Source organism: Protobothrops mucrosquamatus, unplaced genomic scaffold (genome assembly GCF_001527695.2).
Source record: "Protobothrops mucrosquamatus isolate PMUCROS unplaced genomic scaffold, P.Mucros_1.0 scaffold_207, whole genome shotgun sequence".
Lineage (NCBI taxonomy): Eukaryota > Metazoa > Chordata > Lepidosauria > Squamata > Viperidae > Protobothrops > Protobothrops mucrosquamatus.
In genome coordinates this window covers 226,213-247,076 of record NW_015386283.1, presented here as the reverse complement: position 1 = coordinate 247,076, position 20,864 = coordinate 226,213, and the positions used below count along the sequence as shown (strand labels likewise).

The following is a 20,864-nucleotide window of genomic DNA, read 5'->3' as shown; positions in this document are numbered from 1 at the left end:
TCATTGCTTTAAAACTATTTATGATTCAGAAGCTAAACAAATTCAGCAGCAGCCTGCTTACCGTGAATTTATATGATGTTCACAATTGACTTCATGAAAACATCGTAATAAAACCTAGTAAAAACCAGATTTTTATCTAATTTTATAAGTTCGTAATTCATTTATAGTTATTATTAGCAAAAAAAAATGATATGGAATAACTCAGTCCTACCTCTTTTGTTTTGGTTCTATCTCTATAGTCCCCAGCTGCATTATCTAATCCCAATGAAGAAAATTAAGTCAATGTAAAACTATACTCTGTTTTTTTACAGAGAGGTCACGAATAGTCTCTCTTCCCTTGGTAGCCACCAGTATTCCTATTACACTTCATTTATATAGTTGAAGGACTCAGGAGAACCAGCTGGGCTCCCTGTCTGCGCTCATCAAGTGTTAATTTCTGAAAGAGGTATTGCTGTCATGAACAAGTGCTGAAGGTACTCTGGTGGTCCTGCCAAACAACAAGAGCTCTTAATTAGTGCCAATGTTCAATCAGGCTGCTTAACCTGCCACAGAGCTGAGAAGGTCATGTTCCTTCCTTCAGCACTGCCAACAGAAAATACCCAAGAACAGTCCCCAAGTGTTTCTTTTACTTTAAGTTGCTAAAGTAACGTGACACTTTTTTTTTTTTTGAGGATGAAGTGCAAAGAACATCTGTTTTGGAAAACAAATTTCCATTGTCAATTTTTCAGAGGAATGCTTTTTATATTTATTTAAATAAAATGCAATTTTTCTAACGCTCAGCTACTTCTGATTTTAATTTTGAGTATTTAAGTGAACAAAATGTATGTTAGCTGCTGAGCGTTATATTGCTCCTATTTGCAGACAATAGAATTATAGAATGAAAACAGTACATATTTTTTTCTGAGTAATTCTTTGTATGTTTCAGAAATTACTGTATTTTATTACCATATCATATGAATGAGGGGCGGGGGTTGTAGAAGTTGATAACCTCATTGGAAAAGCTTTTCCCATAATGAGTTTAGAGCTGTGGCACACTATTATTATTATTTACTTTGAGGGCAGAAATTCTCTTTCCACTTTCCTAAAATTACTGTTCATAGGTATTTGCAGTGCTTTTTTCTTAAAAAAAAAAAAAAAAAAAAAAGGTGCCGGAACTCACACATGTCATACAACCCGAGGTTCTATCCAAAAAAGGTGTCAGAACTCCGTTCTGGGCGTTCTATGAGAAAAAAAAGCCCTGCGTATTTGTAAAGGAAAACTAAATTTTACTGTAAGAATTTCCTTTCAGCACAGATTTAATATTTCAAGGAGTTTCAGATTTAATCAGCAACTAAGAAGGAAATGTTAATGTGTGTGGTAGTGTTGTTGTTGTTGTTTATGGTAAAATGAAGAAAAAAATGGACCAAGAACATTTATGTTCTTTTTAGATTCATAGAGTAACAATATTTTTGGTACATATTGTTTGTGGCTTATTTTCCTTTTGAATATATAAAAATGGGGGAAACAAAGAAAATACTTGTTATTTTGCATATTAATTAAAATAGATTGAATACACCCAATGTATATTTGGGTCTTGGAAAACTTGATGTTTATATTGGAACTTTTGCATTTGCGTTGCAATTTTACCATATATTGGCCAAGGGTTGCCACCCAGAAATGAATATATGTCTGAAATCCCATTGATGTACTTAATAAATTTAACAAATAATTTGGAGAGCAGACTTTTAAACTACCAACCTACTATATATTTGTTACACTCTAGGTATCAGCATAAATTAATGATTGATTTGATTTTTAACCATTTTTGTCTGAATACCTTATAAATGGCTGGACCCTATATATATTGCATTATAAGAGCCAGTTCTGTAGCTGTAAATATGAAAGCTTATAAGACAGCCCTGTTTATAAAACTATGTGCATTATGAAAGAGTGCCATGTCTTTTCCTGAGTGATAACACATTGGAATGCTTACTTTTGTAGGTGGATAGATGGCATGTTAATTCTCTTGTACATGCATGTTTATCATGGCAACCATATTGTTCTGGTAGTTTTACACAAGACTAGAATAATTTAATGTGTCTGTTCAAGAAGCTTGTTTGCGAACATTCTTACAGAATTGAACACGTAGAATTTGTAGTTTTCCTCTCATTGTTTTCATTACTTCCAGTTATGATTTTACATAATACTGTGCATTGTTTTTATTGTAAGGAAAAGGGGATTTAGATTTGCACTGCTTATATAGTTCGCTAACAATGTATTCAATGCCTGGAAATAATTATGCTACATCTAATACATACAGTATATTACCTCTTTTCATCTTTGAAGCCTGATGTTACTTCTCTTATGTACTTTTACTACAGTGGAGAATACATTCATGGATGCAATAATGAAATGATACATGAGGAAGTCTGTTTTCAAGCAATCCCCCTAAAACTTCTCTGTTGAAAACAGCATCCACTTGTATCTACTTTTTTTTAATATGGTCAGTAATGACGTAGTATAGCAGTCATACTATCTAATATACCGTACTAGAAATACAAGCATACTATTCTTGTACTCTCCCCCTTTCTTTTTTTGGTATTGATGTTCTAACTGTTGTGCTTCCAATTTTCTGACATACTTTATATGTTTACTAAGAAATTTTGTACTATAAGTTCATCACTAATGACGCTTATTTTCTAATAAATGTGTTTAAGTATTAAATATTACTGCATGCATGTGCAGGTTTTACACGTCACAGATTAAATCATTGGAAAGGTGATGACTTCATACAGAGTTTATATTTTCCAGCCTATGATATGTAGTGGGGACAATTAACGATCGGATCAGAAACAGGATGCCTCTGGAAGACAAATAACTCCTATTTATGTTATTAAATATCCACTAATGCTCCCAAATGGCCCCAAATTCACTGCTGTGAGATGGGTAGCTACATAATTCACATAAATACATGAAACAAAACAAAGCATCAATACATTTGGCATAAATTCTCTCACTTCTGAGATGCAATGTAATGTACAACGATTTGAAGAAAATTTTGAAATCTTTAAAATGTATTGGTAAAAATTATTTCTGTTTCCCAGTTTTGTTTCTTTAAAACCATCTAAAATATAATCTTATCCTTACATTGCTGCAGAATCATAACAAAGCAGGATACGTCTTTAGGCATTTCAGGTTTATAGGAATATATTCTTTATTGGCCAAGTGTGATTGGACACACGAGGAATTAAAACAGCATCGATTTCATACAAAGAAATCAGATCATTGACGTATCAGACTTTCTGTGGTTCTAATTCCAGTTTTAAGTAGGCAGAAAAAGTCATCTATAGATTAGTGAACTTGGTGGAATTTCATTTAATTATTTTGTTTTGCTCTAGTGGTCAAGTCACCAGGCTAGAAACCAGGAAACTGAATTCTAGTCCCACCTTAGACATGAACGTTGGCTGGATGACTTTGGGCCAGTCACTCTCTTTCAGCCATACCTCACAGGATTGTTGTTGTGGGGAAAATAGGAGGAGGAAGGACTACTAGATATGTTTGCCATCTTGAGTTATTTATAAAAATAATAAAGGCAGAATAAAAAAATTCTAAAAAAAATTAAATCTATGGTACAAGTATTTTTGTGGAAAGTGCTAAATGGATTTGAAGTAGTACAATTTAAAAAGTTTTGCCTGGTTTTATTGATTTTCTTTTGACTGTGATAGAAAATCATAATTCTTAACAGAATTTTAAGTTAAAATTGCAATTGGAAATTGTTGAAGTACTAACTGTTAATTATGTTAATGTTAATTGAATTAATGTTAATTCAAAAGACTCCAACTGTAACAATTTCAATATTACCAGTTACTAGGAATTTCCAATGGAGTACATACAATTTATTATTTCATTTATTTATTCTTTGGACAATTTATTGTTTAAATAAATGAAGAAATATTTTCTTTAAAAAATGAACAGGCTAAATAAAATAAATTGTATGAGGCTTTACTTAATTTGTAATACATAAACCTATAAACTTCCTCATTTTTCTATGTCTTCAGAAATAGTATATTGTAACTATTTTGTTATTTAATATACATATATGTAATTGAATTCATAATTATTGTCAAGCTATGAAATCTACTGCCTTTAGGACTGTTTTAATTCTTCTTGCTTGCCAACAGAACGGGGGTGGGATTTGGGAAAGTTCAGGATCTATAGGTATCTCTTATCACCGTGAGAGCAGGAGAGCCACTGAGAAATTGTTTTGGCGAACTGAAGGTTCTTCTCATAACAATTATCAGAAGATGTATTGGACAATGTGACTTGAACTGTCAGAGGGGGGGGGAGGATTTTACTCTTTTAATTATCTGCTTCCCACCATTTCCTCAGAGCTAGCTTTAATTCAATTATGCCAGTTTGATTCTTGTCCAATAAAGGTTTACATTAGAAAACACAATGATTCTGGTGTTTTGCTTGACTGGGCTTCTACAGCCAGGACTTGACAATTTGAATATCATAACTATGAAATGAAAATCAGATTTTTAATTAATAAATACATTCGGTCAAAGTTTATATACTATATATGATTCCTGTAAGGAACACTAACTTGCATTCTATTTGATCTAAGTTATTTTAGAAAAAAATACTGTTTTGATACCTTCAGACACAATACCATGTTAAGTCTAAAATAGATGATTGTTTGCAGTTGCTCATCTCAGTTAAAGAACTGTAATTTTGAAAATTGGGAGTTAATGCATAATGCACAAGTAATTTATTATGCCCTTGGAGCCATGTGGCAATGCCTCTAGAGCAGGGGTGTCAAACTGCCAGCCCGTGGGTCGGTTGCATCATGCGGAGGCCGCACCCACCCCAGCTCCAGCAATGCAAAAAAAGTCGCAATACGTGGCGAGTTTTATACCCATGCTCTAACATTCTCAGAAGGTGTAGATTTATTTACTGCAGTTAAACCATAATTAGTTCTCAAGGGACAGTGTTTTTTTTCACCTGCTTTATGCCAGCATTCTGATTTTCTGAATAATCAGAAATTGCTGCTGTTCGAGAGTATAGCAATGAGATTTGTTTAAGTAGGAACAAATGTTTGAAACTGCCAGGTGTCACTTATAGAAAACAGTGATGCATATTAATGAGAATGAATGCTTCAAAATTAAATGGAGGAAGTATGATACATGTATTTAAATATACTGTATCTTAATGATATTTTGTCAGTCATATCTTCATTTGAATTTTTTATGTGATGGTTTTAACCTAAAGTTCAAGCACTATAAAAACCTTTGTTGTTGTTGTTTTTAAATCATGCAGCATTCAAACAATAATTCATTTTTAACATTGTAATTTGCAGATTGATGTATAAGATGCCACAGGAAATGGGTCTTATAGCAATTGCAATTCAACAAATTCAGGGAAAGGGTAAGTTGATACAACTACAGTCTGAGGGAAGAAAAGGTATTATGCAATACTATTCATAAAGGTATTATGTAATACTAACCATACTCATGCTAATCATGCCCATACAAATTGGGTAATCTATTCTGACTATATGGAAATCTATCTTCACTTTTTGTAATAATAACAAAACAATCATTATCACTGTAATATTGAGTAATTAAGATATGCCCACATTGCCAGTAGGAATTGAATTCTACTCACTGGAAAGTATCTTTAAAATAATCAGATCTGCTGAATAAAACCATCATGAATTAATAAAGAAAATATGTAGGCTTGTAGTTACAGTTTTCATACAACCTTTAATTAAGTTGTATTTTTTCATAACCATCCTTGTACACAAAACTGCCACGATAAAAAGTACCACTAACTGCATAAAAAAGTGGTAATGTATCCAAAATTTATCTTTCTCTGTGTCTCAAATTACTGTTAGCTAAGCCCTAAAATCAGAAGAACAGTTACTTACTATTCTTTAATTTTCATTAAATGGATGTTTTCAAACCATGACTTGGAATCCTATATTGTAAATAGAATCCTTAGGATGATATATACAACCCTCTGTTTTCAATTAATACTGTTCATGATATCAATTAACTTTTTTCTGAGACATACAGAGATCTCCTTTTAGTCAGTGTGTGAAGAATATAGTTCTTGATGACAAACAATTAAAGCATTCATCAATGTTCCATTAACTATTTTGCAGAGAAAGGATTGCTTCTTCAACTGAGCCAATACTTATCACACACTCTGTTTCTCTATGTCCCTTTGCCAGCACTGCTAATACAGCACTGTGGTTAAGAACTTTGGTTGAATGTAGAAATAAAATTATCATTTTGAAATCCAGTAGGAATATTTGTTTCTTTGATTATTATTAACAATTTTTATTTCATGAGCAGATATTTTTCCCACAAGGTTTTTATCCTCTTTAAATAAGTCTAAAAGCTTTTTTTTTTTCAGTCCCCTAAGGTAGAATGGTTTCATCTCTGCACTCAGATAGCCTTGATAGTTGTTTGGGAGATAAGGGGAAGGAAGGTAAAACTCTTTCAACTCACAAATACGTAACTTTGGATACATTTTCCTCAATCAATATAATCAATACAAGTATAATAGTTTTGAAGCATTTGTTTAATTGGGTTATCTTTATCTAGTTTGAGGGCATGTGTAGGAAACAGATAAGTTTTAGATCTTATGTATGCAGAAATATTGAAAATTCAATGGAGTTAACAAACTTTTAAGCACCACTATATGTTTTTTTCATAATTCCATCCTCACTTATTCTCCCATTTTGACTTCTTTCAACAAATACTCATTCTTCTCTATGGACCATGTATCATTAATCTTTCTACCAGTATTTGTGTATTTTAAATTTCCTCCACCCATTTTCCTACTATGCTGAAAATATTCCATCAATGTAAAAAATTCATCATTATAAACCCATAGATCAAAATAGCAAACCTTTCAGATTTTTTTATAAATATTAGACAGAATTCTTTGTAATCTTTGCAGTTACTTTTTAAACTTTTGGTTTTGGTTTTTGCTTCCTTACTTCACCAGATTTTCTTAATCTTCTGATGAAATATTTTCCATTTGGTAAATGTTACTTGTGTGTAAACAGTGTTTAATGTATATTTCCCTTTTTTAAGGACGAGGTGGAAATACCTGGTTGAGTCCTGTGGGAGCTGCTCTATCAACTTTGCATGTTATCATTCCTTTGACTTCAAAATTGGGCCAAAGGATTCCATTTATTCAACATTTGATGTCTCTAGCAATTGTGGAGGCTGTTAGATCCATACCTGGATATCAGGTATTGTATTTTTATGTTTCTTTTTCATTATAGTTCTTTGAAATGGAAGTATATAATATTTCCTGAGTCTCAATTTATAACAAGAATTTTGGATGAGACAAAGGAATCATCTTGCCCAATTATTTGGAAAGAGTTTCTCTTGGTCATCTCTAAGGAAATGGACAGAGTCCTTGGACTGTGATCTCTGCCACTTGTGTTTTTGGTCTGTCCCTCCTGTTGGTCCAAACAGGATCTGTTATGTAATTGGGTCCAAACAGTGGTCCGTGTTTATTTGCAGGAGGGTATGGTTTCATCTGCTTTGAAAGTGATAGTGGCCCATGTTATCTCCAAGAAGCTAGTTGCCAACCTTCCCTTCTTAGGAAAAGTTGCTGTAGATGGGACAGCTTCTGGGGGCCTGGAAGAAATGAATTCTGGATCATTTTCAGTTGTATTTGTACTATCAAGGTGGCCTTTTTCAGGCTTGTGGATGACCTCTAGAGGACTCAGAATGGAGATAGTGCATCTACCCTTGCCTAATTATCTTAGTGGCGTTTGATACTATTGATCATGGTATCCTTCTGGATGGCTTTGGGGGTTGATAGGCACTGTTTTGCAATAGTTCGTTCCTGCCTGCCTATCTTGTGAGTTGCTTAAGGCTTGACTCTTTTCCTATTGCTAATTAATATCTATATGAAACTGCTGAGTGAGATAATCTTTTAGCACAGGCTAAAATACCATCAATATTGTGATGATACTCAGCTTTATACACCTGGCTAAACAATTGATGCTGATGAAGTTAAGCTGTGATGGTCCGGATACGGGTGAAAAGATTGTAGCTCAACCTTGGTAAGATTGTATAGCTCTGAGATTTTTGGTTCCCTGGATCCAGTGATTTTTCACTTTTGAATTCTGTTCATTAACTTTAACACACCCCTATAATTGTTGCATAATCTAAGAGTTCTGGATTCAGAGTTCCTGTTTGAAGAACTGGTGGCAGCCAAAGTCAGGTGGGCCTTTGCACAGATTCATCTTGTGTGCCAGTTGCACCCGCTCATGGACCAGAAGGCCTTGTTCTCTGTCACTCTGTCTAAGTCACTTCCCAATTGGATTACTCTACATGGGCTTCCCTTAAAGAACACTTGGAACCTTCAACTGGTACAGAATGCAGTGATATGTTCAGTGGGTGCTTCAGTGTTCACTCATGTAACACCACTGCTAATGCCATTGGCTTCCAGTAAGCTTCTTTATTAAATATGCATTGTAATAAATTCACTATATTGAATTACTACAATCAAGATGGGTATGTGGTGTGATTGAACTTTTGATCACACTTTATTTTAATTATAAAACTTTTGAAGGAAACTGACAAGAAGAAAAATTAAATATGAGAATTGCTTGAGAAGTTTATTGAAGAAACTTCAGTGCCTACTTTGTTCCATTTTAAAATGCTTTTTTGGCATAACTTGTTTAATGTTGACAATATTTATGCTGCACTCTAAAGTAAGAGACTAACCATTATTTCTCCAGGAGGAAATCAGATATCATTAGTGCTTGTTATACTCCAATCTTCTTTAATACTCATCTAAATCCTTTGAATGTAAGCAATTCTCATTATTGGCAAATTGTGTTTTATTGGATTAATTGATGAAAACTTATGTCACCTGTTATATGTATGTAGTCCAATTAGGTCAAGCAGAATGGGCATGCTGCAGATCCCATCAGCCAAAGAATGTTGACTGGTGGGGAGCAGAAGACAAGCTTTTTCTGCAATGATCCCATTCTATGGAACCTCCTCCCTTTCAAGTAAAATATAGTGTTCTGGAAGTTAGAAGGCTAATGTAAAAGTATGTTGAAGAGAGAGAAAGAATTAATATCTTTCAGCAGTTTCCTGACCCTTTTCAGTGGTTGGATGACTTGGAATTTTAAGAACATGCTATAGTTTCTCCAGCAAAATGGTTACCATCATGACTAGGGTTGCAAAATGGATTAGTTGCTGGGAGGTTGCAATGTGGACTGCAACTGACTAAGAGAGCAGCTTCCTGGAATGCTATCTGTTCTCCTTTAATTCTCCTTTCTGAACAAGGTTCCCTACCATCATTTACTCTTCTTCTGGGCAGGGAACATTTGAACAAAGTATGGACTTCAAATGTCCTTCCTTTCTTCCTTTCTATTTCTGAGGAAATTGGAGAGATCCATTTGGAATCCTAAGACATTCTTGGAATTAAAAATGTTTTATAGCAGGCTATCTTTTCCTGCCTGTCTGTCTTTCTGCTTTTCTGTCTTTCTGTAAACAATGTAAAAAGGTCAATTGGGGGAGAAGATAATCGTTGAAAGTATATTGGGTGCTATTTGAGGACATTTGTTTACAGGAGTATCTCAAATATCTGTCTTGACATGCTGTACTACATATTTCTAAATTTGCAGTAGCTGTAGTTAAAATGCGATACACAGAGAAATATATTTATGTAGTCTCTTACTTTAAGACTATTACCGTGTTTCCCTGAAAATAAGAACAGGTCTTTTTTTTTTTTGCCTCTAAAAGAGGCACCATGTCTTATTTTCAGGAGGTATCTTTTCCACTCACTTCACGACAGCAGCATCGACAGCCCCACCCAGCCGTCCCACTTCTTCTGCAGCTGAAGGAGCAGCTTCATTCTGCAACTGAGAATGGAGCTCTAGCCTGCATTTCACAGTCAGAGGCTCTTTGGAAAGGCCTCTGCAGCCAAGAATCGAGTACAGCCAAGCTCAGTTCTTGGCTGCAGAGGCCTTCCAGAAAGGCCTCTGGCTGCGAAATGCAGGCCGGAGCTCCATTCTCAGCTGCAGAATGAAGCTGCTCCTTCAGCCACAGAAGTGGGCCAGTGAGGCAAGTGTCGATCCATGGGAGGCCTGACTGCAATGGTAAGCTCCACCTCCCCATCCCCGCCCTAGCTTTATTTTTAGGCATGCACCTTGCCCCAAAACTGGGGCTTATTTTGGGGGTAGGGCTTATATTAGGCCTACTCCCAAAAATCAAGCTAGGGTTTATTTTCAGGGTAGGTCTTACTTTCGGGAAAACATGGTATATACTCTTCCTTATTTTGCAACCACAATCCCTTCCAGCAACTTTGTCATTAAGTGAACATGTGACGGAGACTGTGAAGATTGCTAGTTGGTGTTGGCTCATTCCTGTACAGTATTCTGTATCTGACTCGTTTTTGTTTCTTTTTTACCACTTGAAGGATGGAGAGATTGATTAAACAAATTATCTCTTCCTGAGCTGTTTTTGTCCACAACATAATGTTTCTCTAAACCACAAGTTAGCACTATGACTTTGATTAGAACCCTCCACCTGGTTGTGATGCTGCCTGAAACTAACTAAACCTTGATCAATTTCACACTGAAGGTTTTTGTTGCCAGGCATTTGAAAATTTGTTCATAAATTGTACATTGGTGAGAAAATGTTTTTTTTTATTACCATAGTATTTGTGAATGGTCACTAAATGAAGAGTGGTTATGTTCTACCAATAGAACTCTGACCCCATAAAATAGCAAAATAAAAAATGCATGAAATTGTAATCAAGCGTATTTGGAAGTATATCAGGTAAAATGCCATGTGTGTTCTTTGTATTGATTGTCCTTGTTTTCTTCAAAAACTTTTTACGAAGCAATTAAGTTCCATGTGATTTCCTCTTTTTTAAGAGCTACAAGTTGTGATTAGTGGATAAGCCATCTTATAGCTTCAAAGATATTACCAATATGCAAATTTCTTTTTGTAGGAAATAGATGTTCGGTTGAAATGGCCAAATGATATATACTACAGTGACCATATGAAACTTGGTGGTGTTTTAGTAAATTCCACATTAACAGGAGATATGTTCCATATACTTATTGGTAAGAATATCAGAAATTATGGTGATTTATAATATAGCCTATTTTTGACATAGCAAATTGAACGATGTGATTATGATTCCCCTAGAACTGTAATGAATATGCATCTGGAATATGTCTATCCCAACACAGAATTTGCAAGAGAATTTATTTATCTGATTGTTTTGTGACAAAGTCCTGTGGGATAAAGGCAATAAAATGTTTCTCAACCTCAGAAAAGCTCTAACTAAACACCATATAACCCTTATTAGGAAGCCAGGTTTTTTGCTACTCTAGATCACCAGTTTCTTCAGCAAATCTTGATTATGACCAGATAATTTTTCTTGTTTTAAAGTGAGAATAAGTTGATAACAATTTCGCACCTTGTTCTTATTTTTAGAACTATTTTCTTTTTTTATTTTCCATTTGATTTTCATGACCACTACACTATGTTTCAAGAATCATGAAGAAAGAAATTTTTTTGAAGTTTTCAATTTGTTTCGGGGTCTTTGGTCATAAACCAAAGGGATCTCACTGGGGAAAAAAATGGAAGTAGTTAATTTTATATGCAAATGGAATCAGTGCTTTTCTCAGCTTTGTAGATAGTGGATAGCCTTTTCAATATTTTGGATTTTTAAAGCAAATGCACATCAAAAGCAATCATATCATAATCTTTCCCCATTCCTGATAAAATAAATTGGAATGGGGCGGGGGAAGCACGGTCAATTCTATTCTGGTAATTGTGAGTATGGACTAAAATTGCCTTTTTTACATGGCACATCTTCTAGTACCTGGTCTTTCTTAAAAACAAAGATATACTGTAAATCTTTCTCAACTAAATGTATCTGTACAAACAATGATTATTTAATATCATTTTTATGCAATCATAGACCAGCAAATAAAACAAGAAAATCACAATTAATTAGGATATTTTTTCTTGTTTTATTTGCTGGTCTATGCTCTTACCAGAATAAAAGTTAACACACTTCTTCCCAAAGCAAATCCATGAGTTTCCTTGATAAGCACATTGAGCAGAAGAGCAACACTGATAGGATAGGGAGGGGGAGTGAATATATTTTACAGAGCCACACAAGAGGCATAATGAAAAAAATCCTTAACTGCTGATTAAATAAGGATTAAACTCAGTGGTTTTCTGCCAAATATTATGCTGCTAACGGACAGCAAGGTGAGAAATAAGCATCAAAACCAGAAAAGAAATATTTAAATGTAGAATCCTTACCTGTTGTTTCCTTAAAATCTGTATCCTACTCCTGAGCTGGAGCAACTTCAAATTTTAGAGATGTGGAAAATAATAGCATAGTCACAAACTTCAAAATATTTTTGCCTGCATTCAGAGTCCTATCTGCACTCTGATTAACAGTTCACAACTGGAATTCACAATTGGAATTCAACAAGAAATATCCACATATTCATACCAAACAATGTACCGATAAAGAGATATGCTTCCTGTATTGAAATATTGCAGGATAACTCTCTATGCAGAGAAGCAAATACATTTTATTTTTATTTATTTTTCACATTTCTGAACTGCCAATCTCCCTCAAATATATTTCACAGCTTCCAAAATCATAAGAATTAAGATGGCTAGATAGTTATAACCATAGCACACACCAGGGTCTCTTTGTTACTGGAAATGTTCTTGGTTTTCAATTATAAACTTCCTTTGAATGTATTTGTTTGGATATGGATTGTCTTGGGACTGTTTGAGCTTATTTTTGCTAGAGGAAGAAAGGGGCAAGCATTGTTGCCTGTGATTAGTTAATTAGTATAATTTATATGGTTATGTTGTCTTGTCTTTAAAAAAAAAGAGATGGGTTTCAATTTATATGAGCTTACGTCATCTTTCATCATTAGAAAGAATAAATATCTTAAGGAAATCTGTAAAAGGGTTTTTATAGCTGTCTAAATGATTTGGAACGAACATTTATTACCATCATAAAGGAAATAAATTTACAGATATATACATGACATTTTATATATCTTTTTTTCCAATGACTTATTCTCCTCAGGATTTGGATTTAATGTTAATAATAGCAACCCAACTATATGCATCAATGATCTCATTATGGAGTACAATAAGACAATGAATGCAACATTACAGCCCTTAAATCCCGACTGCCTGGTTGCACGAAGTGTGACCATTCTGGAAAATCTAATCAACATCTTTCAGGAGAAGGGACCAAATGGAATTCTTCCCATGTACTATAAATACTGGGTGCATAGGTGATTGTGTTTTTTATTGCTAATTAACAATAGGTCTTCTTAAAGCAATAGTGATTGGCTAGGTTTTAATTTTTATTATTTATCATAGTTTGCTTAGTTATATATTTGACTATGTATAGACATATTTAATTAAAAAATGTGTTTAGCACATATAATTTAAAATATAACAAAACGTCAGAATTTGTTTCATAAAGGCCTAATTTTTGGCTACTACATCAAAAGGCTAAAAAATAGGCTAGGAATTAATAAATTAGTATTGAAAAATTCTAGAAAACCATGTTTAAGCTATATACTATACTATACCATTATGATGATAAGCAATTATTGAATTCCATATGAATCTTACATAGAATCCATATGCATTTGTTAATAATTATTTTCCCAAAGTATATATTTAGTACATAATAAGTTCCTTGGAACAGTGACTTATCATGCTTATATGGATATTTGTTGATCAGTGAATGAAATACATTGTTATGTGTAGATGTTTACACAAAATGAAGATAGATAATCAGACACTAATGATACTTTGCAGAGAGGGATTTATTATTAATAGAATAGTGAGACTGAAATTTAATGAGTGTTGATATTAATCAAATATTTTTTTTCCGTTTCAGTGGTAAGCAAGTCCGACTCAGAAATGATGAGGGACCATTGGTATGGATTGTTGGGTTAGATGATTCTGGATTCCTTCAGGTTTATGAAGAAGGCAAAGATGTTATCACTGTGCACCCAGATGGCAATTCTTTTGATATGCTAAGAAATCTTATAATTCCTAAATAATAGTTTTTCAGTATGGTAAAACAATCATTCACTTAGTAGTCTATTTTGTATTCAGCGCTTATTATGAGTGCTTAGCTAGAGGTAGTATTAATATTTTTTCTTCTTTTTAAAGCAGAAAAATAACAATATGTATCAAGCAAAAGAAATAATTTTGCATAATTATTTTTTTGTTAGGCTCTCTTCTTAGTAAGCTGAGATGGTATTTGGAAGTTTTCCTTGTTTCTTTTCTTTTCTTTCAGGATTGTGTACAAATGTGAAAAAAGCATTGCAATAAGTATTAAAATTATCTAATTTTTGACATGGATCATTTGGAATTTTCCAAAAGAAACTATTATGTTATGATGTATTGAAAATTTGCCCACTGGTATTTGGGATCCTACAACAATGACTATGAGGCCAGGGAGGGGAAGGGTGGTAAACCCTGTGTAAGATGCTGGTTATTACTGGACATCCTGCTTCACGTGTGGCTGGAGATACGTTCTTGGACCTGAAACTGGGGTGGCAGGGACAAGACTTCTGCCTCCAGAAGTGGTGGATGCTCCAACACTGGAAGTTTTTAAGAGACTGGACAGCCATTTGTTTGAAATGGTATAGGGTTTCCTGCCTGAGCAGGGGGTTGGACTAAATGACCTCCAAGGTCCCTTCCAACTTTATTATTATTATTATTATTATTAATATTAATATTAATATTAATATTAATATTAATATTAATATTATTGCTGTTGTTATTATTATTATTATTATTACTGAAGGAACAGTATATCTTACATGGCCCAATTTCTAAATAATGCATTATTTAGAATGCTCTCTACATGGGGCTTCCCTTGAGGAGCACCCGGAGGCTCCAGCTAGTTCAAAATGCGGCCGCGCGGGCGGTGTTGGGAGGGACCCGTCGCTCCCACGTCACGCCGCTTTTGCGCAAGCTGCATTGGCTGCCGGTAGCCTTCCGGGTGCGCTTCAAGGTGTTGACTATTATCTTCAAAGCGCTCCATGGCATCGGACCTGGTTACCTTCGAGACCGCCTCCTGCCACAGATTACCCCCCACCGACCTGTACGCTCTCACAGAGTGGGTCTCCTCAGGGTGCCGTCAGCCAGACAGTGCCGGCTGGCGACCCCAAGNAATAAATAAATAAATAAATAAATAAATAAAATCCACAGTTTTTTTCCACCTTTATGCAATGCACTGATTTCCAGGACAATGACATGAACTTTATATGAATTAAATATGCCTATGCACTATTATAGTTTCATTCTTTCCTTTTTTTTCATAGTTGTGTTTAATTAGTTTGGGATGTGTCCCATTACCAGTAATTCTCTCACATCAATAAGAAGAGATCACAGAATCTCAGAATTGGGGAGGTAAAAGAGACCACAAAACCAGTCTAGTCAAACCCCTGTTATTTGCACTAAAAGCAAATTATCTTTAACAACTGACTGCCCTTCTTCTTTAATACCTGGAAAAAAAGATGGAGAAACCACAATCTCACTGCTAGACATTTTTTTATTTTTAGTGGTAAAAAGAAACTTTAAATGGCTTGATGTTTATTAATAAGCATGCCTAAAACCATCAAAAATAATTAGCTTATTATTTTGACAATATTTTATTTAACTTGTTAATCTTACATAATAAATAAGCATAAGAAATTTACAGTTTAATGGAGTAAATATTCTTCAACAATTATGAACTGTTTATGTATTTTTTTCTTTACATTCTGAATGCCAATTGATTTTTTTCATTACATATAAAAGAAACACTATTGTTCCAGAACAGAATTTTGTTGCTTGTGATTTTGAACAAGTAGAAGAATTGTAAAATATCCCAACCTAATATACAGAGCCAGATATATGACAACAGTGTGGAACTAGCTTGCTATTGCCTCCTTCAATGATAGTTTACTTTCCAATCTCGCCTGCAATCTTGGGATTTACATTCTGTATCCTGAAGCATATTTGCATTTTGCTTAATTAAAATACACTAATTAGACTGTGAAAGGATTGTTGAGCCCATTTGATTACAGGAGTTACATGTCTGGATGATGCTTTAGATCAATTAATAGCAGAGTCGGGAGAATAGTCAGTCCAATACATTCAGATTCCAGAGCATTATGTAGAAAAATTATATTACCTAACATGAGGAAAATGGATATTAAAAAACTAAAAAGCAGAGTGATATGAAATTTACATGGATGTTATAAATGGAGAACGTGTCAAGTTTCATAGCTCTTGATGCGCAAGCTTCAGAACTATAGACCTAAACCTGCTTTTTATAAGGAATATAACTTTTGACTTTTACAAAAAAAATTACATGAAAGTTAGAATTTAAATTTACCAAATATAGAAGTTGCGGCAAAGGTTTTCAAACTTTGCTTCTTTATCAGTTGACATTATAAATATTTGTAACATTTTTGTTTTGAAATCAAATATAATAAAAGCAATGAAAATGGAATATTGAGGAATCACTGCACACAGATTCATGGGATCTTGTGTAATAAGAAAAAATGCTGGGAAGGAATGATAAAGCCCCTTCTTGAATTAATCAGAATTAAACAGAATTATTGATTGAGAACAGGAAATATCAGAATCCAGTCAGCTCTCCCTCTCTCAATGATCCAACCCTCCACCACCCACCCATCTGGCGTAAGCCACTGAGATAGCTGCTACTGTTTCTTCCTTCTGTGGATGGCAGGTGGGGCACAGAAAGGTTAAATATCCTTTCTGAAACTCTTTATATTATGCACAAGACTTTGTGATTGGACAGGAGAAAGTAGTTTGATCACACGATTCACCCTGTTTTAAGGTAAGATTGTCAGTACTTCCCCGCCTCCTTTTCTACCAAGATATTTTACAAGAGCAAGAACCAAAGAGCTGTTGTTTTAAAAAGCTTGACACATAGCAAATTTCTGGCATGACATATTGGAGACATAAATTAATAGAAAATTCATTAATTGGGGATCAAACAAATAAGCTAAAATGAAACTGAAATACCAGTCATTTGTTTTATATGACTGGGGGATGGAATTGTTAGGAGAGCAAGGGTAACATGCCATGGCACAATCTTCATAATGTACATGTGTGATACAATTTCTGTCACAATATCACCATGGCTCAAATCAACATAATCTGCAAGGAGGTTCAGAATTTGTCCTAAATTAGTGCGCAGCATTAGAATCTATAAAGTTTACTAAAAAAAGGCTTTTTATGAAACACGACGGCGTGGCTTTTGTATCAATATGATCCAGACATGCTTAGGTTTTCCTATTCCATTTTCCATATATTTTTATCCAAATTAAACCATAGATCAATAAAAGTCAATTTAAGGTCTCATTATATCTATAAATATACAGTATAAACCTTTTCATTCTTGTACAGATGTAGTGATTTCATATTTTTTGAATATTGAAAGTTTATAAGCTGACAGCAGTCTTTAATTCTGAAGGCAGAATTCTCTATTTAAATTCCAAGTATGAACATATCTCATTATAGTAGAGTATATAACAGCATTTTTCCTGAATATAATTTTTAATTGAATTAGATTAATATGCAATAGAATATGCAAAATCATGAAAGAAGATCCTTCTCTGTATTCACTTTTAAAAGGTCGCAGAGCAACAGGATTATTTGAACCACAGTAGACCATGTATTACAATTACAATATGATGGTTCCGATATTTTTTTTTTAATGCAAGACTGTGCATAAAGGCATTTTAGAAAACAGGTAAAATATTACTATACAGTTGTCTATTAGATTTATTTTTATGAGGCAGTTAACAACCAGAGTTGCAATAGGAAACACATTTTAATATAACAAAATAAAAATGCATGTTTTAGCATAAATATACTTTTCCAGAACATTACCTAAATGAATATAGACATAGGCACTCGTTCAAAACATAGTAAACTAATTCTATTTGATAATATAATCTTGTAATGTTATAACTACAGGATTTATTTACCACTGCTGTTTTCAGCAATAGTTATTTTAGGAAAAGCGTAATAATTTGCAGCTTGTTGTTATTTTAACTGATTAATAGGAACAAAAATAATTTCACTCAACATTATTGCAATATATAAATTTAACTGATGAGTTTAAATTGCCTGAGTAATCTGAGTAAATCAATTAACATATTTTTAACTTTGTACTTTGGAAAATGGTGCAGTTGTGATTTTGGTGCAGTAGCAAACAATTATTCTGGTATTGCTAATACAGACATCTCAGATCTCTAGACATGATTTCTTAAAAAGTTTCATAGTATTCTGAAAATCAGGCTTCTGCTTCAAAATAAAATGAAAACCTAGCTTGGGGCAGACCATGACAAGCCCGTTCCTTGCATTAATTTTTATCTCACTGATTTTGCAAGTAGTCAATCTGATTTAATACTGTATTAATGACACTGTTGATTTTGAATACTAAAACTATAACAATAAGCTAAACATCTATTTTCCAATGCACAAGTTTTCTACTTTAAATGAGAGTTTGTCAGAAACCAACTAAATTTAGGGTGGTTTCATATATGTTATTTGGGGATGATTTGTGCATATGGCTATGTTTTCCTCTTTTTATAATAAAAGAGATGTGTCACCAATTATATCTGTCCTGGTTGCTCAGGTTTTCCAGTCACACACTCCAAAATCATTATTTTTCAGCAGAAATTTCCAGTATGAGAAGATATTCAATATTGAAATGAAAAAACAGTTTGACCACTAATAATAAAATATGGGTCCCAGTAAAAAGGTGCTTTGAATTCCTATAACAGTCTTTTCACCATTTTGGAACCATGTACTTCAGCTCAGGGCACAATTTATCCCTATCTGAAATTTGAAGATCCTTACTTTGGCACTGTGAAAATAAAAGTGCATTCTCAATTATTTGAAAGGATAATACTGAGAACAAAAATTCCTTTAACATAATCTTTTTCCACAGTAGTAAATGTTTATCAAATCAGAAAGCAAATAAAGTGTATTTCAGGAAAAAATGGTTTAAGAACATGTCTATTATGTTTATTTGATGTGTAACAAGGTGCAATCAGTGAGGACGTTTTGTTTATTGCACAAGATAACAAAACTTTTCACAGAAATAACCTTATACTGGTTCTGGCTGTACTTAGAGCATTCACAATACCGCCTTTTGTTTGGAAACACTGCCTTGTTTCAGTGAGGCAAAAAACTAGTCAATTAAAATTAAATTGTACAGGTAGTCCTCGACTTACAATTCATTTAGTGACTGTTCAAAGTTACAATGGCGCTGAAAAAAGCGACTTATGACCGTTTTTCACACTTCTGACCATTGCACTATCCCCATGGTCACGTGATCAAAATTCATACACTTGGCAATTGACTCATATTTATGATGGTCCGCAGCGTCCCAGGGTCATATGATCACCTATTGTGACCTGACAAAGTCAATGGGGAAGCCAGATTCACTTAACCATGTAAAATGGGGCAAAATGTCTCACTTAACAAGATAAATATTGGGCTCAATTATGGTCATAAGTCAAGGACTACCTATATTGTTATGTCAGTATATATTATACATAAATTTTAATGTACATTACACACACATACATACATGTGTGGACCTATTAGGGTTTTTTTATTATGTTCTTAAAAATAGGAAAATGTGTTTCAATAGTTACATCCAGCTAATAGAAGCATATTCCAGTAATTGCATGCAGAAGATCTCTTATCCACATAATTTTTGTGACCTGCAATCAGTTTTAGGAGCAGGACAATATGAGCATGGTTTCCTTTGTGTGTATTCTGGAGTGCTCCCAAAAAGGTTCTGAAGAGTACTTATTGTGAATTCTTACAACATAAAACATTTGTAAGTGTTTAGACTGTTATTCTCCAGATTAAAAAAATCAACATAATATATATTCTACTAAAAATCCAAAGTAAATTTTACAGGCCTGAGGAGTATCAGATTATCATTTATTCCTTCTGTGAATGCATTTTATCATAGCTTAATAAGCCAAGTGCCACAATGTGTTGGGTTAAACACACACACACACACACACAAAACCCTCTGGAAAAGGATTACTGCTGAAATGAAAGGAATTGAAATCTCATTATCAAAGCAAAATTAGCAGAATACATCTTCTCTACTTTCTTGGATCAGAATTAAAGGAAATGTTGGATCTATTCTTTTATCTAGAAGTTGTATCTGAAACAGAAAAAGCTCTTCTTGGTTTTCAGAGATTCTTTAAAAAGGTTCATATAATAACTTTAGTACAGTGTCAACTCTTTGGTAGATATTTCAAACGGTAAGCATGGAGTTTTTAATTGTTCAAAGATGCATAGTTGTCATGCAGGATGGCAATTCTTGGGTGCCTTGATAAAATATATTAAAGTCAGAGGGATTAAAATGAATGATTTGTAAACATTAATGTTCCCAGGATATTGAATAAAGATTACTTGAAAAAAAACTGCCATAAATAAGTGTATCCATTTAGCAGGCACGTTAACATAATTGTAGAATTGAAGTTGATAAGAAAACCATCTTTGTACTGATACTTGTAAAATCAAGGTGTAAACTTTAAGAATAATAAAAAATATCATCTGTTACATGGCTTCTTGATGGCAGAGTCAACCTGCGGAGATTAATTAGTAATAAAACAACACTGACGTTTTCTGTTTCCTCACCTTAAATGTATTACTTTACATGGCTAACCTACAAGTTTGTACCCACTGACCTTGAACTTTCCTTACTGGCTACAGCCATGCATATTCATGCTCTCTGGAAACTATTCCAATTTGTTTATTTTAATT

The 20,864-nt window shown here is 33.7% G+C and overlaps 1 protein-coding gene across 1 annotated transcript in view; it reads left to right on the top strand.

Moving 5' to 3' along the window:
- HLCS (holocarboxylase synthetase) overlaps positions 1 to 14,510 on the top strand; it is a 72,764-nt gene extending 58,254 nt beyond the window's left edge. Inside the window, exons 7-11 of the mRNA XM_015826181.1 lie at positions 5,339 to 5,406; positions 7,086 to 7,246; positions 10,981 to 11,095; positions 13,102 to 13,315; positions 13,933 to 14,510. Coding sequence (XP_015681667.1) covers positions 5,339 to 5,406; positions 7,086 to 7,246; positions 10,981 to 11,095; positions 13,102 to 13,315; positions 13,933 to 14,098 — 724 coding nt within the window. The 3' untranslated portion in view covers positions 14,099 to 14,510. The remainder of the gene's footprint in view (positions 1 to 5,338; positions 5,407 to 7,085; positions 7,247 to 10,980; positions 11,096 to 13,101; positions 13,316 to 13,932) is intronic.
- The last annotated feature ends 6,354 nt before the right edge of the window (positions 14,511 to 20,864 follow it).